General features: G+C 39.8%; 1 protein-coding gene across 1 annotated transcript; it reads left to right on the plus strand.

The window, feature by feature from the left end:
* Nucleotides 1-2: 2 nt before the first annotated feature.
* On the plus strand, nt 3-21,837 carry abcb6b (ATP binding cassette subfamily B member 6 (LAN blood group) b). The gene is made up of 19 exons (XM_063888658.1): nt 3-246; nt 820-1,006; nt 3,280-3,372; nt 3,474-3,550; nt 4,100-4,215; nt 4,336-4,457; nt 4,534-4,643; nt 4,808-4,873; nt 5,064-5,189; nt 5,392-5,468; nt 5,767-5,830; nt 7,205-7,290; nt 7,857-7,914; nt 8,119-8,223; nt 14,669-14,843; nt 14,996-15,108; nt 15,529-15,623; nt 19,470-19,538; nt 21,527-21,837. Exons 1-19 carry the CDS (start codon nt 187-189, stop codon nt 21,645-21,647), a joined length of 1,920 nt encoding a protein of 639 aa, XP_063744728.1. The 5' UTR covers nt 3-186; the 3' UTR covers nt 21,648-21,837.
* Nucleotides 21,838-23,110: the final 1,273 nt, after the last annotated feature.

The following is a 23,110-nucleotide window of genomic DNA, read 5'->3' on the forward strand; positions in this document are numbered from 1 at the left end:
CGCCTGTCTGTGTGCATGCTTGTGTACCCCTGAGTGTGGCTGCTTTTAAAATCATCACAGCAGGCACAAGAACAGCTCCAGTTAATTACATGTTTGCCGGTAATCCTTGAACAAGAATGTGTGTATGTGAGTGACTTGTAGTTGTTCTGCTGCTGAACAAATCACAGTAAACTGGAGTGGAATGACATGGCAGACAGCACTGTGAAGAGTGGAAGAGGAGGGAAAAGAGGAGTGGTAGACGTTGAGGTGAGTTAAATGGATTTACGTGTTCTTACACATTAAAACGAAATATACATAAAATGACTTTGTTTTAAACTTTAGCCAATGAAAGAGGATTAGGGCCACATATTAAAACACCTTTGAGTCAGATTTTTTTTTTAAAAAGGTCAGAATTCTGAGAGAAAAGTCAGATTGTGGAAAAAAAATCCAAATTCTGAAAATAATGTGAAACTTGAAAAACAGTCTGAATTCCGAAAAAACAGTCAAAATTGCAGAAAAAAAAATCTGAATTCTGAAAAAAAAGTCTAAATCAAAAACAGTTAAAATTCTGGAAAAAAGACAGATTTTGGAAAAAAGTCAGAATTCTTAAAATAATCTGAAACTTGAAAAAAAGTCAGAATTCTGTTCTGAGCTAAAAGGGAGAAAAAGGAAAAGTCAGAATTCTAAGAGAAGTCAGAATTGTGAGAAAGAAAAAAAGTTCAGTCAGAATAAACTCAGCTCAATCAAAATGTTAAAATGTGCCCATAATCCTCGTCAGTAATAGCCTGTTTGTGAGATGACATTAAAAAACCCATCTTCTGACTTTCTTTCTCTCTCCAGATGCATCACTCATCTCCCTGTTCCTTATCTGTGTGGCAAGGCTTCAGGAGGAAGGTGAGACTGCTGCTGCCGTACGTCTGGCCCAAAGGCACCAAGTCGCTACAGGGACTCGTGCTGCTGTGTGTGGGGCTGCTGGCAGCAGAGCGGCTGGTTAATGTGCTGGTGCCGATTTACTCCAAGAACATTGGTAAGCACCTAGAAACAGATGAGCAAGAATAAAGGAATAGTGGATTCAAATCTTTCTTAGTTCTGTAATGGACTTTACAACATGTAGTAAACTGTAGAGGGCAGTGTAATCGAGTTTTTGAAGTGTTTTGTTCCCTTGTGACCTTGATTGATTGTGTCCTCGTTTTATTCTGAGTATTTAGTGCCATCCCAGTTTGTTTATAACTTCCTCGTTGTCACATTGTTTACAGCTCAAGTAGGAACAGGGCTTTAATTTTTTAATTGTTTTTAAAGTTGGTTTTTAAGACTTTTTAAATCAAAAAATTAATTGTATTAGCCTTTTTTTATATTAAGTATTATTTGAAGAGTGGTACAGAATCCATGTCGTTGTACACCCCCTCTGCCCCTGTATATTTGTTTGTCTTTAAATAGTTGTATTTATTTAATTGTCATAGAAGCATGACATTTGAAAAAAAGCACAATACTAAACAATAATCACAACGATAAAGACATTTGTGGAACCAAGTTTTTTAAAATACATTAGTATACTTTAAACTTGGGTTTACAAAAGAATAGGGAAACCTTTTGTAAGTAAACTAAAAGTCTCTATATTGTGCACTGCTGTAATGTAAGTATAAGTGACAGTTTCAGCAAATACTATGACTTTGTGTTATTAATTAAAGTTACTAACTGCAGCTTCAATAGCTTCAAATAAAACATTCAAAGCACAACTGAAAAGACCCACAGCACACTGTAACGAGTGTAAATATAATTGACTTCTTACCTCTAATGAATAAAGGCCGTAATGAACAGTAGGCTACATTACCATAATCTAAAAGATATTGTGATCTGATGTAAAACGTGCAGCTCTGAAAGGAGATCTTATGGGTTTGAAGGAGAAAGCAACGTTCATTTCTGTAGGGGGTGTCATCATTTGCCAAGGTCTCTTTTGCCCTATTTTGTACACAGGACTGCATCCAGTGCAAGGCAGCGACCCAGAAGTCTCCACTTCAGAGGAAGTCAGCATTCAGTTTGTCTTTAGTTACTTTACCCTTTAGAAAACTGGCCATTTGGCTTTTGGAGCAACATGAAAGTAGAAGCCAGAGCTAAGAGAATGAAGCCGAGCGCTGCTTTGTGTGATGAGGAAGGCGTGGAGGAGGTTTCAGAGAGGGAGGGTTGTTGTTAGTGCACACACACTGTGTGTGTGTGTGTGTGTGTGTGTGTGTGTGTGTGTGTGTGTGTGTGTGTGTGTGTGTGTGTGTGTGTGTGTGTGTGTGTGTGTGTGTGTGTGTGTGTGTGTGTGTGTGTGTGTGTGTGTGTGTGTGTGTGTGTGTGTGTGTGTGTGTGTGTGTCTGGAGGGTTTTCTGGGAGGTCACCCCTCCTGCCAGTCATGCTTAGCCGGCATTAGCGGCCTTTTTCGCGGAGTTAACTCACCGGTACAACGGACGTTTTGTCTCCGGGTCCGACCCCGCCTCCCACCCTCAGACTCCAGGACCCGATGCCAAAGAGTGGAAAATACCCCCCACTGAAAACACACACTAGAAAAGTAAAAAGAATATTGAATCCACACATTTCTTTATTCATTTCTCTCCATCTGTTTATATCCCATTTGCTCCCTTTACCCACCATGTCTCTCTGTGTGGATCTTCCTTTTCTTCTCCTACTGCCCTCATCTTAGTGCTCTCTATTTCATCCTGATTCCCAGCACTTGTACCAAATGGTAATGAATGAGAATGTGTCTGTGGGGCAAAAAGGGGAGTGTGTGAATGTGTTCATGATTGTGTGTGTGTGTGTCAGTGGTGGGAAATGTATTTGACATGAGTTAATGTAGAAAAATCACAGTGAAGAAATAATCAAAAGGACCAAACAAAGTACTGAAGCAGCGATAAACAACAGACAAATGATAGTGAAACATCTCCACATACACACAACAATGCAGGATAATCCAAGTCTTATTTATCCAGCTGTATGCTTAATATTTTTTAATTAATAATAGCAATAGTCAAATGTTCCTTTAACGAGCAAATTATAAATATGCACTAAAAATTACAAAATGCTGGTTACATTTTGAGTACCTGAGTCTATCATTGCTTTCATGAAAAGTCAAGCTGAAAATAAAGTGTGTGTGTGTGTGTGTGTGTGTGTGTGTGTGTGTGTGTGTGTGTGTGTGTGTGTGTGTGTGTGTGTGTGTGTGTGTGTGTGTGTGTGTGTGTGTGTGTGTGTGTGTGTGTGTGTGTGTGTGTGTGTGTGTGTGTGTGTGTGTGTGTGTGTGTGTGTGTGTGTGTGTGTTTACAGTGAATGAGCTCTCTGCGGGAGGCGGCTGGACTTCGCTGATTGTCACCGTCTGCATCTACACACTGCTCAAGTTCCTACAGGGAGGAGGGGCAGGTGTGTGTAAATATGAGTGTGTGTTTACGAAATGAAATATGTTTATGTCTTTCAGAAGCGTAAGGTTTTTTTCCTCTTCAATTTTTCTTGTTCTCTTCTAGGCACCTCTGGTTTCATCAGCAACCTCCGTCAGTTCATGTGGATCAAAGTTCAGCAGTTTACCAGCAGAGGCGTTCAGGTGCCACTCAGACTTCTTGTGTCATTGTTTCACACTGGCAAATGTCTGATACATTTCAAATGTAATATTTGTGGCCTCAGATCTTCTTATCTATTAGTATATGCATATATTTAAACATTTAACTTTAAACATATCTCTCCAAAATGTATTCATATACCTTAGACGTGCAGAGCTGTCTGCCCTTAACTGGTCAAGGAGATCAAAGTCAGAGACAGTGACGATACAGATTGTTTTGACTGGGATTTGAGGAGCCATCGAGATGAGTCATCTTTAGATAAAGAAGGCTATAGCTTGTGCCGTTTAGGGTTAAGTAGGGACGGAGAATGGTTGTTCTTCAGACTAGATGCAAAGTCGACCCTTTCACTGTGACCGACATGTCTGTTATTCCTAAATCAAGCCTTAAATAAACCTTCAGTTTGTTCGGCATCAGATCTATCTCCAAGTCTGTTGTTTTCCATTCCTCTGCTCAGTTAATATCCATCACAAATGTTGCATTCAGGATGTGAAGACATGTAACTCTTCTCTTTGCCCCTTCTATCCGCTCTTCAGGTGTGTTTGTTTTCCCACCTGCACGGCTTGTCTCTGCGCTGGCACCTGGAGAGACGCACCGGAGACGTGCTGAGGAGCGTCGACAGAGGCACCTCCTCCATCAACAACCTGCTGAGGTAAGACTGGCAGATAGGAAAGGCTATTTTGACTGGACTCAATGGGACAGTATGACTCTATAAAATCACCCAACACACTCATGTGCAGTATAGTTGTTGAGTAATACAATGTGCCTTTAGCTACATCCTGTTCAGTATCCTTCCCACCATCTGTGACATCATCATCGCCATCATCTACTTCGCCTCCTACTTCAGTGTCTGGTTTGGACTCATCGTTTTCACCTGCATGGTGCTCTACCTCAGTGAGTCATCATGAGTGTGTTTATTCAAACCTGTCGAATGCTGATCCAAATTGACTAACTCTCCTCTCGTCTGCAGCCTGTACCATCCTGATCACTGAGTGGAGGACAAAATACAGAAGAGAGATGAACAATCAAGACAACAACTCCAAATCCAGAGCCGTGGACTCCCTGCTCAACTTTGAGACGGTACTGTACACTTCCTGTTCAATTTCTATATTTATTCTGGTATGTCCAAATGCTTTGTGTTTTTTGAACATTTTAAAGGGATTAATAACATGTTTTGTTCTTGGATATTTGAGTATCAGTTCATTCCTGGTCTTTTTCTCTCTTTATTTGATTTATTTTCACAGGTAAAGTATTACTGCGCTGAGGATTATGAAGTGCGCTGCTTTGAAGAAGCCATTCTGAAGTATCAGGTAAGCTTGTGCTGCTGTCAAGTGAACATCATCCGTTAGAAGAAAAACAGCTAAAAGAAAATAGACAACTCAATGCGCCAATAAACGTGGATAGCTTTAGTTGGTAAAGATTTAGATAAACTTCCAGTCTTAAGTTATTTTCCTTTATTTTCTATTATCAATTAAATGTGTGCTGGTTGTGTTCGTGCAGCGCTGTGAGTGGAAGAGCTCAGCTTCCCTGGCTCTGCTGAATCAAACCCAGAACATCATCATCGGATCAGGACTGCTCGTTGGATCTCTGCTCTGTGCCTACCTCGTCTACGAAGGACAATTCCAGGTATCAGCTTAGAAAGACAATAAAATATAAGTTACTTTTGGTCTTCAGTGTTTTAAAGTAGTTGTACTCCTAAAATACTTAAACTTGTGTTAGTCACAGTATTTGATGCTGCACCTGTTCAAGGTTGTTTTAACTGGCTAAAAGTCTAAACCTTTGAACATTACAGCATCAGTTATGTTCAGTATGTTCGACTCCCCACCAGGTTGGAGATTATGTTCTGTTTGGCACCTACATCATCCAGCTGTACACACCTCTCAACTGGTTTGGTACCTACTACAGGTGAGGTTAATGTTTAGTACAGAAGACCGCTCATTCCTAAAGTCTTCCTCATATTTATTTATTTTTCAATCTATGATGCGAGGCATTTATTAAAGTAAAAATAAATGCTGCAATAGTTTGCGTACGTATTGATGTGACAATTGTAACTCATGGTAGTCAATATGGCAGATACAGTTTATATATATTTGCTATTCAATGCAGTATACAAAGTAAATATAGTACCACGTCTTCTCCTTTGAGTGTCACTACCACTTTTACTGTATCTGTAACCCTGGTTGTGTGTTGTGTTTCTCTGCAGGCTCATTCAGAGTTCATTTGTTGACATGGAGAACATGCTGGCACTGCTGACAGAACACATTGAGGTGAGTCCCAAAGCTGAGGTATAGTCTGGAAAACGTGTTTTTGAAATGTGTTCTTTTTGTAAAATTAATATGTAATGAAGTCGGTTAAGACAAACCCCACTGATGGTGTTTAAATGTACTGCATATATAGTGTCAATGGTTTTATCTCTTACAATCGATATGAATACTAAAGGACGGCTATTGCAAACGCAGTAATACATACTGCAGATCAGTTTTGGTTTTTATGTTTAGCAGAATGCAACAAATAGGGAATCATTTCAGATTATCCGAAACAATCTGAAAAAAGAACTTTGTTGACAGATGTGTATAAATATCTAAATTAGATGAATAAAATTCAACATTATTAGGCGTTTATTTTTAATGGCTCGGCTTCAGTCTTGCTTGGAGGGAAAATCTCACACAGTCAGAGGTCAGCGGATTAGGAGATCAACAAGTGTTTGTGTTTGACTGTGTGTGTGTGTGTGTGTGTGTGTGTGTGTGTGTGTGTGTGTGTGTGTGTGTGTGTGTGTGTGTGTGTGTGTGTGTGTGTGTGTGTGTGTGTGTGTGTGTGTGTGTGTGTGTGTGTGTGTGTGTGTGTGTGTGTGTGTGTGTGTGTGTGTGTGTGTCTGTGTGTGTGTGTGTGTACGTCTGGCTTTATGAGTGTGTGTTTGGTGGGAAAAGGCGTCCTCCGGCTGCCTAACTAAAGGCTCCTACATTCACAGGCCCTTGATATGGTAAACAGCCACATGAATGTAGACAAAAGCATTAGAGCACCTTAAAAACACAGCGGCTCTTTTCTCTGGCTTGGGAAGTCGCAGACGAGGGGAGTCATGGAGGAGTCATGGTGGAGGAGGAGGAGGAGGAGGAGGAGGAGGAGGAGGAGGAGGAGGAGGAGGTCAGAAAGAGGAGCGGGGTCGCAAAGATCTGATAGGGATATTTTGCCAAAATACAATCAAACGTTGTTAAGGAAATAATAAAGATATCATATCAGTTAGTGCATATATGAAAGGATGAAGATTTAAAGGAATTTGGAGGATGAAAGAGGGAGGGATGTTGTGAATTAAGAAAGGAGGAAGCAAGTGAGAAAGAATGGGGGAAATACAAGAACAAAAAACTATGGGGGTAACCTTATTGTGTAAAAAAAAGTGTCACTTTTTCCATCGTCCTTATCTCATTTCTTCTTTGCATCCTTGTCTTTTTTTCCATCTTTCTTTGTCTTTCTTTCCTTCCTTCGTTTTGTTCTTCTTCAATTGTTCTCTCATCCTTTTCCATACAGTGAAATAATGGGCAATGAATTAAAAACCAAATTGGTGTTCTTTGTCATCCTTACCCTGGTTTCCCTGTCTCTCCTCCTCCTCCTCCTCCTCCTCCTCCTCCTCCTCCTCCTCCTCACAGGTTCAGGATGCTGAAGATGCTGAGGACTTGCAGCTCACAGCAGGTCAGGTGGAGTTTGACAGAGTCTGTTTCAGCTACGTACCTGGGTGTGTAACCATGAACCAACTTGTTTACAATTCAAATCCACTTTTCTATACCCTGATTGATTGTAATCAATGTATGTATATATATATATATATATATATACTGTGTATATATATATATATATATATATAAGAGACTCTCCTCACCAGGTAAACATCAACATTGGTAACTTAGTTAAACATTTGGAGGGAAGAGGTCAAAATAGATTTTTTAATTGAAGTTCAGGGGCTTTTATTTTGAAAGAAAAGCTTCATCTGTTTTTAGAAGTATTACAGCTGGTTACCATCACTTGGTCTTTGGAGGATGACCAACTCTCTAAGAATATTATATGTTTTATATTGTATTAAATGTATGTCTTACTGGCGTTCTGTGCACATTGACATTTTTGTTAAAGCCTATTTGCAGCGTTATGTGAGATCCCATAGAAGCTCATGGGAATAATCATATACATCTGCGTTTTACATTGAATCTCAATAAATTGATCTTCTGTAACTTTCATTTCCCAGATGTTCATGTTCATTCCTGGTTATTCTTTGATCCTGACTGTTGCTTTTATTTGTGTGTGCAGCACTGAGATTCTTAGGGATGTGTCCTTTACGGTGGAGGCGGGACAGACAGTTGCCCTGGTATGTAGTTGACGCTATTCTATTGTCTATAAAGTGTAATTTCATTGCTCACTATAACCAAATTTCGTCTCATTTACTGTGTCTGGAATGTTTGGGCGTCGTGGACATAGTATTGAGACTGTTAATGAATGTAAGAGCAGTAATCCCAATGTTAATGCAGGTATAATTCCTTCTGAGAATGTGTGTGTGTATTTGTGTGTGCAGGTTGGTCCGTCTGGATCAGGGAAAAGCTCCATCCTGCGTCTGCTGTTCAGATTTTATGACGCTCAGAGTGGCAGCATTCGCATTGACGGGCAGGACATCTCCAAGGTAAACACACATAAGCACTTCAGAGGTGACTGTATGCAGATATTTGAACTCTGGAGCAGAGCCAGGCTAGCTGTTTCCTCTTGTGTCTTATCTTTGGGCTAAGCTAGCAAACTAAGATAGAATAAGTTAATTACCTGCTGGCAGTAGCGTCATATTTAGTGCCCAATATATTGATATTCTTGTCTAATTGTACTCAAGATAGTAATATTTCCCCTTTATAACGAGAGTTGGTGATTTACAAAACAGTAGAAAAACGTAAGATGCTTTTCATGAATTTATTTTCTTTGTATTGAGTTGAAATTAAGGGTTTTTATACCTTTCTGGGAGGTAATATTCCTTTTATCGGAATGCAGTCCGGTGGCTTTGAGGTGAATATTTCAATTGTATCTTTTGTATGTTAACAAGTAATGATACATGTCCAAATCCCTGTGGATTTTATTGACTACAACGAGCGTCATGACATCCCGCCGGAAAACATAAGGCCGAAATAAGCACCTGTGATGACTGCAGAGTGAATGTCCCGGAAATACAAGTCAACGTATCCTTCCCCACTAAAGACTAAAGCCAGATGTTAGTGGGTGTTTAGGGTTTAGTGTCCGGTGGGAAAGAGGCTGTGTTTTATCATTTGTAAAAGCAGCCATTGTCGCACCCCTTTTTATCATCGGTCGGTTTTTGAGTAGCTTTCTATCTTTTTGAATAATGTGTTTAATCTGTCATTCCTCTTTTTCCTGTCTCTCACTCTTTATTTCAGTTTCTTGCCTTCGCCCCACGCACCTTGACATCCACTTTCCCTCCCCTTCTCCCTCTCCCTCTCTCTCACTCTATGCAAACACATACACACATATACACACACACACACACATCTGGGCTGAGTGTGTGAACTCCAGTCACACTGTGAATAAATCATAGTAAAAGGTTCCTGAATAATGCAGCAAAGAGTCCAGACGCCAGATGTGTGTGTGTGTGTGTGTGTGTGTGTGTGTGTGTGTGTGTGTGTGTGTGTGTGTGTGTGTGTGTGTGTGTGTGTGTGTGTGTGTGTGTGTGTGTGTGTGTGTGTGTGTGTGTGTGTGTGTGTGTGTGTGTGTGTGTGTGTGTGTGTGTGTGTGTGTGTGTGTGTGTGTGTGTGTGTGTGTGTGTGTGTGTGTGGCCGTTGTAGCTGCAATAACTCTTTTTATGATTTGCCAAAAGTCTTGGAAAAAGCCAAATCCATGCACACCTGTTTTATACGATGGACATGTTTGTTCGGAGGACTGAGGCTGGGGATGAATATGAGGACGCTCATTTATAATTTAATCATAGCTGCAGACTTTTCGATTCAGTTCGAGCTGAGATTTGGTATTGGTGAAGTCGGGTCATGTTATGATTATCCACAAGGGTCAGGGTCATCGCTCCTCGCCCTCATAACCTGAATCCTATTGAAGGGCCTTTCCAACCCTCTGAAGGCAGCAGGTGTCCATTCCCACTGCATCTTGTGCGATGATGTGCACCCAGCATCAGAGAGTTGTAAAATAACCACAGGTCCCTCCCTAAATCTGCAGATGAAACATGCCTTATGATTAATAACTCTTCACATCAACAGCTGTGGTAGAGACAAATCAAAAGCGGTTCACACAGCTCTACTAAAAGTTCTTGCTCTGGCCTTTCTGATCCTACCCCTGTGGCCAAGTGCACCACAGGCACACCATTTTTAAAAGCGCATTTGGCTCGCATACTTGGCAGAGCCCTCTAGATTGAGGCTGGTTCAGAAACATTTGGTCCTATGTGCATTGATGTGGAGGACAAGGGGAAAGTATTACACCTTGCACAGCAGCTGGATACTGCGATATCACATATCAAATGAAATCCATCTGCTCGGACTTCAAGTAAAGCATTGTTTCCACCAGCCAGTAACTGAACCTACAGTATTTGTGTCCTGTGGGGAGTACCTTAATAAAGTAGCGAGCATGGTTTAGGGTTCTGAATACACAGAGAGGCAACCGTTTGTTCCAAACAACAATGGCAGCTCCTTAAAAAGTTAGTATGATTCAACAGCACTAGTTATATTTCTCCATTGAAGGAAGAGACAAGAAAAGCACACAAGGCTTTTCTTAATGGAAAGATGTTTTGGCTCTTCTGCTGACTAGCTTCAATAAACGCTTGATTGACAGGTGGTTTATCAAATCACCTGCCAAGTATTTTTTTTATCACCTGCCCTTTTCCAAACAGTTTTTCAATGAAACGTTGGTTCTGATCCTTTTGATCATATTGTTTATCCTGCTCTCATATTACCAGTATTTTGTAAGTCATCATCATTTAAAACATTCATTTGCACATGAACATAAGCTTATGAAAACATGTTTGTATGGAGTTGTGCATCATTTAAAATATATCCTTTTGTTATTCTCTGCATGAGAAATTGGACATGTTGCGACAGTTGCACGAGTCTCACGGACAGCACTTGAGAGTTTGCCGCCCTGTAATTATTCAGCAAGAGGAACATTTTGATCAACTGACATGCATGCACACATGTGGTTGTCTCTTTAATCAGATTCAGATCTGAGGAGTAGGATGAGCAGGAAGTGTTAAAACACCTCAGCGTCCTCCACTGAACGATTCATGCTGTTGTTGTGCTCAGCAGCCATTTTATTTTGCGTCCCTCATTGTTGTATTTAATATGCCAGGAAGAACTGGAAACATTGCAACGATTATAGGCATGATATCAGCAAGAGTGTAATGTTCATTTCAACAAGTGGTGAAGAGTGACAGACAAGCTAATCTGGTTATTGGTAAATGGCAAATTCCTAGGGAAAAAAAGGGGCAATGAGGGTGTTATCAGGAAGCGGTCATATAAAGCCAGGCCCAATTAATGACAAGTGGAAAAAACGACTCAGCGCAAGTAAAACCCCTGTCGTGCTAATCGCAAATAAATCCTTGAAAAGAATCCGGCAATAACTTTTAATGGCTGCATAAGCTTCAAATTATTTCTTAGTCATAATGCAGGTGAAAATGAGGAACTTATGTAATGAATGTGACTTTTTAACGAGGTTATTCTTCCAATAGCTTGATTACAGTTCAAGAGAACTCGTAATTTGGATCACCTTGATTACAGATAGAAAGACATGGAGAAGTTATATGTAATGTTTGATCATAGCAGGTTTTCCACAACAGCTGTTTCACATGTTTCCTCTTGTCACTCAATAAAAATCTACCCTGCTTTTCATGTTGTGCCCTCTAAATATTTTTTTAATGTGTCACTATCAGAGGAGTGATTTCCCTGTTTTATCCAGTAAAACACTCTTATTATCAGCCGGGTAAAAGAGAGTGGTCATGGTGAGATGTGGTGAATCCATTGCAATGCTTCATATGAATAGTTTGACAATTTTAATAACAAACTGTCGAAGTCATTTTAAAAGGACATTTAAACTCAGGGGACCGGTGCCATACGCTAGCTATTTACTCATGTTTCCAGCCTTTTTGCTATGCTAAGCTAAGCTGATCACCTGCTTGCTTGCATGTGTTTCATATTAAATGTACAGACTTCTTTTTTTTTTGTCTGCCTGCAGCTTCATCTCAACCGTGTTTTTCCTTCCAGATGTCGTTGAAAGCTTAAGTAGAGTGTTGCTTCTATAACTGCCAATTGCGCGATGCATTTTTATGTAGAACAGACTGACACGTTATTTACTGAATACTTTGCGAGGACAGGACACTCTGGGATGTGGCTTGGTTTAACATATGATTGTTATCATTGTTGTTGCCACATGTTCCAGCTGGATGTGGGATTTAATAGAGAGATGTTCTGCTTGGTGGACACAGCTGCTTGCAGATTGTAGGATCATTTGTCTTCAGCAGTTGAAAGGGAGAGTTCAGATTTTGACATTACTCAGGTGGTTTTTTATTAAAATCACATTTATCTTTCCTCTTCCCGATACATCACTAACAAATGGGACAAACAACACACTCCTTCTTATGTGCCAAAATACAGTCAGCTAGTCTGAGTTAGCTTAGTCAATTCTTATATTTAATACTATAGTTGAATTGCTGCAAAACCATTTTTAAGAGTTGTGAGCGCAGTCTGTAAATGTGATTTGTGAGGGACTTGTAATAATCTGTAAAGGCCAGTGGAGTCAAGTTGTTTAGGTTGCAACACGACTCAGCCTCATGATCCTGTTTGGGTTTATTTTTTTAGAACCATCGGTCCTCTGCCACCCTGTTTGTGCCTGCATATGGCAGCCACATGTTGTGAATCTCTGATGAATCGCCTCTGCCATAACACTGCAGGCTGATGCTGAGTCCTGTGTGGGAGATTTTAAGGTGTCCGTCAGGAGATTTTATTTTAGGGGATATAAACAGCAGCTCCTATTTGGCTTACTTCCTGTTCAACCCTGAAGGAAATCACTGCTCATAACTACACAGTTGTTTTTGTTGTTCTATGAAACACCTTTCTGTTTGTCAGTAAAGAGCAGACAGAAAGCAAGTATTCATCAAAGCAAATAGAGTAGCCTTCATCTATAACTCAAAGCAGAATTACTGCAGGGTTAGAGAAAAAAGGATTTACCTGAGAGTCAAATTATTAAAGGAAAAGTCCATGTTTTTTTTATGCATTTGCTTTCTTGCTAAAGGCTCAATTAGAAATCTGCATTGCAAATATAACATTTGAGTAGATGCTAAACTTATAGCCATGCCCCGAATGGAAACAAGGGCAAATGGCTTCTCCGGCTCTCAAAGTTAACAGCATCGGAAAACAATGTTTCTTTCACATTTCAGAAAATGTGAAAGAAAAGGCCAAAAGTTTTAAAATATAACTTGTAAAACTACACTAAATCAGAACATACTTAGATATCTTAAAAACAATCAGGAAAGCTCTCGTTTAAAGGGTTTGTTTAAGAAACTCCAAGCACATTGTTAAGGTAAGGAACAATTTAAGTTAGTGTAGATGGTCGGACCCAAGCCACCAACAAACCTCCTTTCTATGAGCAAATACATATAATATATGCAAACATGTTTTATAGAAATGAGGTTTGGTGAAGAAAGATCTTATATACCTCATCATCTCACAGATGTTTTGTCTTGTGTGAGGACAGCTGTCTTACACTTATATTTCCTCTTTGGTTCCGCTGTTGATGTCTCAATGAAAAACAATAAAAACATTCCTTTTTTTTCGTCCATCTGTCCATTCATCTTGTTCTGACATTTGGTTTTAGAGCTCTGTCAACCCGCCTCTATCAGAAACAGATGCTGTGTCGGACTGCAGTGAAACAAATACCCCCCAAAAGAAGCGGCAAGACCAAATTCAGGGAAAGTGACTGATAACCAGCCAAACCGAACTGTTGCGGGAAATGGAATTTGTATCGTTGCGGCGGTGGACAAAAGCTTTCCACAGGAAGTACTGAAAGTCATGCACAACCGGAAATTATTTTAAATGGGCCAAATTCATGGAAAGCAAAGTGTTCAGTGTGTTACTAATGATTTACTAACCACTCAGCTCTCTCTGTAGTATTAGGTGTCTTGTTTAGTAGTCTCTCCTGTCCTCCTCCTCCTTGTTTTATAACAATTTCAAATAAGATGTTTCACATGACCTCTAAATGAAACATGGAAAGAAGACAAGCTACACAAACACACAAAAAGCAGATATTAAAAACAAAGATAGTTGGAACAAACATACAGAGAGAGACACACACAAACATACACTTAGGAGGGAGGGGGATTAATTTCCTGGAGATCCAACTTTGTGAATCTGGAGCCAGTAGAGAGTTAAAGGTCCCAGGACATGGTCAACAGCCTGAGTTTATAGAGAGAGAAGCGCACTGCTGGACAGATTGTTTTTGAGAAACAGTGGCTTTATACTATATTATTATACACTGAGACAGACCCACCAGCTGGAAAATGAATAAATAAATAACTAATTGAAAGTTAAGCCAAAACGATGAGGTTTGATTTTGGATTTAAAGGCTTCCGCTGAAATGGACTGTGCATAGGGAGGTTATTCCAGGGGAAAGAATTGAGAAAACTAAAAGGCTTTTTGTCCTGCTGACTGATGGCACTGTTCCTGGAGCAGTAGTAAAGGCATTGATAGTGCCATAGAAACGGATGCAAAAAGAGCATCAAATCAGAAATCAAATCCTGGTTGCAGAGAAGGAGAGACGGGGACAGAAACTGGTTCAGGACATGTGCTGTCTGTGACCTCGGGCAGCATGCATTATATAGTATAGGATGAATTAAGCCATGCAACATTTATGTAGATGTATGCTGTGTATTTGTGTGTGGGGGACAGAAAGACCTAGTTTTACACAACATATAACGGGTTTGTATCATGACCAACAGATCAAGTTCTCTTATGTTGGAAACACTCGAGTTGTGTTGTAAATCCGACATAAAATAAAGACATAATGAAAGAAATGACTCTAATTAGAATCCAGGTGAGTGAAATATATTCCAATAAATGGCTAGTTTCTTTTCTGTTTCCAAGGTGCGTCAGTCTTCTCTGAGGTCGTACATCGGCGTGGTTCCCCAGGACACGGTTCTCTTCAACAACACCATCCGCAGCAACATCCGCTACAGCCGAGTCACAGCGAGCGACGAGGAGGTGGAGCGAGCTGCCATGGCTGCTGACATACACACCAGGATACTGGAGCTACCTCAGGGTCAGGCCGGGGTGTGTGTTGAGTGAAATGCTGTTGTTGTTGGCTGAAGAATACCTGTAACACGACATTTGCCAATTTGAAATGTAATTATCTGTATGCAGAAGTTGGATAATGATGATAATAATGAAGATGATGGCATTGTGTTCAATCAGGGTATGACACAGAGGTGGGGGAGCGAGGTCTGAAGCTTAGCGGTGGGGAGAAGCAGAGAGTTGCGATCGCTCGAACCATCCTGAAAGAACCTCGGATCATTCTGCTGGACGAGGTGAGGAAACAGGGACAACAGCAATGAACCATGCGATCACCACACTTAAAAACTTGCTTTTGACTAAATGTTCCCTATAGACAAGCAGCTCACACACGGGCAGCATTACTCTACAGGTCAGGTCGAAGCAGTATCATTCCAGGAAGTCAAGACAGCAACATTTAATATAATGTCACTTTATATCCTCATAAACTTGCCATCCATCATTCCTCCACTGGGGCAGCTGTGACTCTGTAGATTGAGCTGGTCATCCAGTAATTAAAGGTTTGGTAGATTACACAAGACACTTATTAAATTCACATTCATCATCATTTATTACTGATATTGTAGCTGTGTTCATTTCGACATGTAGTATTTAATCACGTTACACATTTACTTACATGTACACGCAAACCAACTGTGTGTTGTTTGCCCCACCAGGCGACGTCTTCACTGGACACCCAGACAGAGAGGAACATCCAGGCCTCACTGGCCGAGGTCTGCAACAACAGGACGACTGTCGTGGTTGCACACAGGTGACATTACTACCAAGCTATGTGTCGTATAACTGGGAAAACCCTAATAAGTTCCATTGTTTTACCTGATTAGCAGCCACAAATTCTGAGTGTCATGACACAAATTGGTGCAAATCAAAGCCACTGGATGCTATATTAGATTAGATTTGACTCGACTTAATGTCATTTCATAGAGAACAGCTACTGAGATAATGAAGTACAGTGTTGAACTACAATACAGAGTCAATCAACCTTCCAAAAACAAAAATTGAAAGAATCTCTAGCCAAACAAGGAGCAAATCTAGACACAGCTTTGCATACTAACGGGCTGACACTGATCATTTTAAGGTTCTTTCTGCACTATCAGTCTAGAGTTTACATCCTCTGAGGACCATGAATGTCTTCATAAAAGATCATAGAAACTCATGCAATAACCAAGTAATGCGGTGACTCCTTATTTGTCACCTTGTATATTGTATAACGATGCACACTTTGACTTCACAAGCCAAACGTTGTGTTTTCTTTGTCTACACATCAACACTTAAAATGTATTTTCTGAAAGTCTTTACCCGACTGGAGTTTATCAAAAGCTCTGTTTTCAGTGATCTCAAACATTTACAAACACACCCGTGTACGTGTGGCGTGAGTTCACAAACACAGATTGTGCCAAGGACACGACAGTGGCCTCTAACAATGTGATTACATTTGCGGTTATAATACCGGACCAAACAGAACAGAAAAAAGGATGTCAGATGAAGAGATGAAAGGAGAAGGACGTGTGATAGATGTGGTGAAAGAGAAACAGGATTAGATGCAGACACAAAGAGAGGGATGGAGAGATTAAATGAAAAGCTGATTGGAGGATATGAAATGACGAGTGATGACAGGTCAACAAAAGTAAAAGAAACAGATGTCTGGTTATTCATCTGTCTGAGTGTTATTGAAAAAGACTTGAAAGGCTATGACACTTCCATCATTCAAACGCATCAGGGGTGAAGTAGCCTCTGGTGCTGAATCTGCCAGCTTTTTGTATTAACCATTTCCTGTTTTCTACATCATAAGTACAATGGGTTCTTCTTCTTTTTGTCCAAATATGTTTTTTATTGTAGGGAAGAAGAAAAGTTAAAGGAGTGAATTGGTCATTTCCACTACAAATGGGTCACTAGAAAAACAATGTTTAGTTTCACATATTTACACATTTGATCATTACCAGGTTCTCTTTCGAAATGACCAAAAATGTCCATCTTCTTCAACAATAACATGTGGTTGCTTCATTTAGTTTGACTGATCCCTGCTGGCTTTTGGAAATAGTCAACAAACAACAGAAAATCTGTATATTACATCACAACCCAACTAAAACACATTAACAATTTTGTTAAAAAATGCATGATTAAGTTCCTTGTAGACTCTGAAATCTTCATGTCATCTAAGAACAATATTAAGCTATAAGAACTAAAGTGTTTAAAGCGCAAGATATTATTTTTTTGCATACAAACAGAAGGTATATCTTTGTGGAACATGGTTTCCAAGCAAACAACATGTGTGGAGGATTTTCTTTTTTTAATTACACATTTTCTTGATGAGGTGAAGCTTCTGGCTCAAGAAATAGATCTTTGTTCTTTTTCCAATTTGACTAATACTTTGATTCAGGACCAAATATGTACATAACTAACATTCCCATCAACCTCAGCTGTACTTCGTGCTAATCCTCAAATTATAGCATAATTGCTAAACTGAGTTGGTGAACATTGTAACACAAAAAAACAGCTGATCTTTGCCATGTGATCATTTTCATTGTCTAAATACAGCTTCACAGAGCTGGCTGTAGACTTGTGTTGTTGTTATAATGTCGTGGATGCATGTATACCCAAGGAACACAACATGGTTTACAGATGTTGACTGGGACTATTCATCTGTGACTAGTACTCACGCCAGCTGGGCTCTGAGGTCATTTCTTCATTATCTTCCTTTTTTAATTATCTGTATAGTGCCAGTTTTGCTGTGCAAGTCTCTCCCTCAGACCTCACATTGACCTGCAGTCTTTGATCACAAGCTTAATAATCTTTCAATAGCAACGACATATGGAGTGTGTGTGTGTGTGTGTGTGTGTGTGTGTGTGTGTGTGTGTGTGTGTGTGTGTGTGTGTGTGTGTGTGTGTGTGTGTGTGTGTGTGTGTGTGTGTGTGTGTGTGTGTGTGTGTGTGTGTGTGTGTGTGTGTGTGTGTGTGTTTTAATTTTATCTAAGGCGCAGTTGATCAAGTCAATAGACAGTCCTGATCCTACAAGCACTCACAACAGACAGGTCATGATTTTAACTTTGAAGGTTGAGATGATATCTCTCTTTAATCAACTTCAGTTATTGGAGGAAGGGAACGTTTCCCTTCTCTCGAACATGATAGCATCTTCGGATACAACCAAGTCATGAACTCCTCAACTGGTCAATAACAGTAGGTAGCTAAGTGGTAGTGATGTACAATGAATTGGTTGAACACTTAAAAATTGGGAAAACATAAGTATGTTCTTTTGTTATTATCTATTATTTGTTATGTACTGATTTAACTTGAATTAATTCCTGCATGTTCTCCTGAAATTCCATTTAATAAAAATGCAAAGGGCTGTTCTGCATAGCTCAAAAAGCCGAAGAGGTGGTCTCATTGCTATTTAGGAGTAGGATTAATTGAATGTGTGGGGGTCAGCAGAGCACATTTACCTCCCGTCTCATTGACCATGGGTGGATATTTTTAAGTTTAAGTCCTACTTGTAATCTAATAACAGCCTTTCCTTGGTTGGCGTCAGTATGCCAATGAGCCAGCATGCATGTATGTTTTGCCTAGAAATATGGTTAACTGCATCCCAGCCAAGAACAGCATAAAGTTTATTCTGAACCTGACCTTAAAAACAGGACATACCCTCAGTGCTTCCTGCATGTAAACACAGTGGGATTTTTCTTTTTGCTTTAAAGCCTGAATGAGAGGGTGAAAAAGCTATGACGTGTTCAGTCTCTGGGGAGAGATATTTCTACCTTTGACCGAGGTTTTCTATCAAATATTGAAGGTGGACGTCCAAAGATAGCCTTGGTGACACTAAATCAGAGTGGTGTATCTGCTGAAGCTTGAAGTGACATTCAGCAGTTTGGAGAGGCATGAACTCTATGGATGCAAAACCTTTTTTTGTGTCATGTGCGTGGGTATAAATACCTCCTGGAATGAGGGCCACATGTCTCCCTCAAAAACCAAACATTTTTAGATACATACATCTAACTTTCACATTTTTATTTGTTGAAGAAGAAGACATAATATGCCACAGTTACAAACATAAAGATATCGTACAACACCATGGAAGAGTTTCTCCCCATTTGGTCACATTATAAAGTTGATTTGCAGTTTGATTGTTGTGCCTTCAATCAGACTTTCATCAGAGACTGGTCAAAAACATTAACTTTTATAATTTACAGAAAAGTTCATGCAGAGTTCTCCAACCCATGAGCAACATACTCAGCTGTTTGTGTTTGTGTCTGGTTGTTGCATGTGCATGACAGAGTGTGTTTCTGTAAGTGATTACTAAAGAATTAACATGTATTTTACTTTTATAAGACAGTTTCACAGATTTTTCACATTAGGTGTCTCGCTCTTTTCCCATTTCCCATTTTCAAGCACTTTGTTGATGCTGCTTAGATAATAATCTTCGATATGCTACCACCTATCCACTTTTGACACTTGTGAATCTTTTATCCCAGGTACAGTAGCTCAAGTTTTGAGATTTTTAAGTCCTTCAAAGCTGAAAGCTGAAACAAAACATTCACTCTTAATTTAATTTCTGTTTTAAATCAAAAGTAAACTGAATGCATTCATCTGTTTGTTTCGTGTAGGTTGTCCACCATCGTAGGCGCAAACCAGATCCTGGTGGTTGACAATGGACAGATAGCGGAGAGAGGAAGGTAAGGTTATCTTTTGGGGATGTTATCAGGACATTTTTAACAGCCACTGATGCGTTTCTGTGTCTGCTAAGTGCTTGCAAACTCGTTATCTGTAGATCAAAACCTAAGAGTGTGTTTTTGTCTGACCCTTAAACCCTTCTGGTGTCTTTCTCATCCCCAGAGGCTGATGGACAACCCCATATCACAAACACACACACACACACACACACACACACACACACACACACACACACACACACACACACACACACACACACACACACACACACACACACACACACACACACACACACACACACACACACACACACACACACACACAAACACACACACACACATGATGGAACTGCCACTTAACTGTTGATGCGTACAGTCTTTTGATATAGGAGCTGGTAATGAAGACTTCCTTTCTCACACACACACGCGCACACGTACACACACACACGCACGCACGCACGCACACACACACACACACACACACACACATAGGCAGTGGGAAGCTGGAGGAGTTTAAAATGAACATCCAGATGAATATATTCTCCATAGTATCGCTCAGGTATTGATGAGAGCTCACCTGAGAGAGGAGTTGGTCCCTTATGGCACTGTGGTTGATGGTAAACATCTGCACACACATGCCTGCAGGGACAAAGTCCCTGCAGGCATATGTGGGGAACACCAACCAAAAAGCATTCATCTTTTGATCGACATTGTGATGTAAACACAAGATGGGCTCATTGAACCTCCGGTGTCAAAATACACCAATTTCTGCCACAAAGTGTGGGAGAGTATCAGGAAACAGAGACTAGGCCTCATCCCGTCCTCAGGCTTTCCCTGTGCTTAACATTCTTTACGAGGACTACGTCTGCGCTAAGACGGCTAATACTTAAAATGTTGTTTACTTGTGAATAGAACCTGTGTACAGACTAACGTTAAGCTAAGTGATTTCTGTGTAGATCAACAACACTAACAATATCTTATCATGATACATTTTTGGAAAACTCTACTAAAGGTTACATTCAAATAATTGATATGGCAGCGAAAAAATGATTTGCTATGTTAAGAAAGAAGTCACACTGCCTCTGTGTGTGTTGTAAATGGAGCTTCTTTTTTGCTGTAAGGCAGTTACTGCTGATAGCGGTGTTACAACTCAAGGCATTGTTGTGCCACCGCCAAGTTGAGAGCTATGTGGAAGCAATCCCTCAATCATTGATATAATATATATGTTTAGCCCCTTTACGATCACACAAGCCATTTTCTGTCCTCAAACTGACCTCTTGGCATCTTCTTCCAATGTTTCTCTTTATTTCCCTTGCTTTTTCCTAATTACCTTTCTGCGTTACCTCTTATCTGTTAGTTTCCTCCACATAAACCTGTTCCTACTTCTCTATTTCTGACCCGCGCTGTGTCCCTCTCTCTGTCTCTCGCTCTCTTTCCATCTGGCATTCCAGACAGAAACACACTTGTGGTTTTTACTAATTCATAGTAAAGTTGGCTAGGAGAATTTTATAAAGCTCAACTTTGTTTTTAAAGCAGCTCTGATGTTACAAGACATTATGAGTGACCCATATTATCCTCTGCCTGCTTTTCATTTCATTTCCTTTCATTTCTATTCCTTTGTTAAAACTAAATGTCTCCCCTTTTCACCTTTTTTAGTTATTCACAATAACAGTAAATATTAACCGGTATTATAAATGATTGTTTAATTTGTGTCGACCATTAGGGATGCTTAGTCATGTATAAAATACAGAGCCTTATCACCTCTGTTGTGATTGGTCAACTGCTTAGAGATGTCCCGCCCCTTAGCAAATCGGCTGTAAAGCGGCTGTAGCTCTATCAGCTGGGTTGGGGTTGAGACCTGAGCCCTCATGAGCTACTCCTCTGACTTTTGAGTGTTTTTATCCACATTTAAAATGTGTTTTGAAAGATCAGAATGTTGATACCGGAAATGTTTTCTTTCTTGTCTCATCCTATTTTCTTCTTGTGTCCAGACATGAGGAGCTGCTGATGCAGGGAGGTCTGTACGCAGCCATGTGGAAGAAACAGCAGAAAACTCACGACACGCAAACAGAAACAAAGACGAAGAATCAGACGCAAGACTCAATGAGCTGAACTCTTTTTATTCCACACTCATAGTTATACACTTAATTAATTGTTCTCATATCTGATGTTTGTTATTTGATGTTCTGTATCTGCACCTTCTGTTAAATATGCAGAAAGAGAAATCCTTTAGTTGGTCACAAAATAAAAAAGTTGACACTGTAAGATCATGTAATGTTTGATCATTAATTCCATAGAAATAAACCGCATTGCCAATTACATTTCAAGGAAAAAATGTATCTCTCATGTGAAACCAAAAGTAAATTTACATTTGTAACATAAACAAAAATGCAAAAATACTTAAGCTGAACCCGGATCTTTTATCAAACATAATCAGTAGTTTTAACACTAAAAGTCTCATTTGGTATATAAAAGCCCAAATTTCCAAACCATTTAGATCTGACATTAAACACATCAGATCCCAACAAGCTCCTGACTTCAAATGTTGAATTAAGCATACACTGCTGATGTAAAACTCTTGCATATGAATGTAAGAAACAACTAAACCTAAAGCTGCAGCAAACAGTAAAGTTAGCCAACTAACAAACAGCAATTCAGAAGATTTAACTAAAAGTCCATTTGAAAGCTTCCCTGCAACAGAAGGACCCGGCAGCGGTCAGGTGTCCTTGGTTGGGAAGACTCCAGCTGAGCCATTAAAAGCAGAAGTGATTATGTTACCGAGATTGTTTTGATGAAAACATCCTGGATGGGCTGAAATGTGGAGTCAAAGGTTACTGTTTAGAGTAAATCTATATCAGCAGCCTGAGGGTCAGAAAGAGGAAGACAGATGGAGAATGTGTTGTAGCTAGATCTGCGGTTAGTTAGCAATGAAAGCTCCTGAAACAACAACTGTGTCACAACGTTTTCAGTAAAATTATATTTCATTTTAAACTGCACTACACCAGAACCTACTTGAAGCCTCTTTCAGACATGAACCAAGTCATTTTATTTTGGTTTAATGTTAATTTTACCGTCATTATGTTTGTATGTGGTTACGGTAGCTTAAATCAACTAGAATTAATGGCGTTAAATATTGTCCATCGTGTCAAGAGGGTAACAAAGGAAAGAAATCTAGTGGCCCACTCATACATTTCAAAGGAATAACAAGGGAAAAGAGTAAAAATACTCAAAAGTAAAATAATAAGTTAGCTTTAAAATAATTTCAAAATAAGCTGACTATAGACGGATAGACCTGCCTCGGTTAAGGGCTGTTACAGCCATTTGGGACAGCGATTCCAACTAGTTCTCGTCCCCAACTTGTCAAAATGGCAGTTTAGTCAGTGGCCCTATGCTTCAAATACAACATTTTCTGACCCCTTTATCGTCAATTTTGCACAAGTCAGTTTATCGCTTGCCTTACTGACCAGTTTTTTTGGTATTGCTGATGTAATGCAGCGTCATTATAGATTAGGAAATCATAGAAAAATATACAAATCAAACCCTGTTGGTTCATTTTGATTAAGGCTATCAAATTT

The sequence above is a fragment of the Eleginops maclovinus genome, chromosome 7 (assembly GCF_036324505.1).
Source record: "Eleginops maclovinus isolate JMC-PN-2008 ecotype Puerto Natales chromosome 7, JC_Emac_rtc_rv5, whole genome shotgun sequence".
Taxonomy (NCBI): Eukaryota; Metazoa; Chordata; class Actinopteri; order Perciformes; family Eleginopidae; genus Eleginops; species Eleginops maclovinus.

Coding starts and splice junctions, on each gene's coding strand:
- abcb6b (XM_063888658.1), top strand. CDS start 187: ATGGCAGACAGCACTGTGAAGAGTGGAAGAGGAGGGAAAAGAGGAGTG. Junction 4,644..4,807: donor CCCTGCTCAACTTTGAGACG/GTACTGTACACT, acceptor TTATTTTCACAG/GTAAAGTATTACTGCGCTGA. Junction 19,539..21,526: donor CAGATAGCGGAGAGAGGAAG/GTAAGGTTATCT, acceptor TCTTGTGTCCAG/ACATGAGGAGCTGCTGATGC.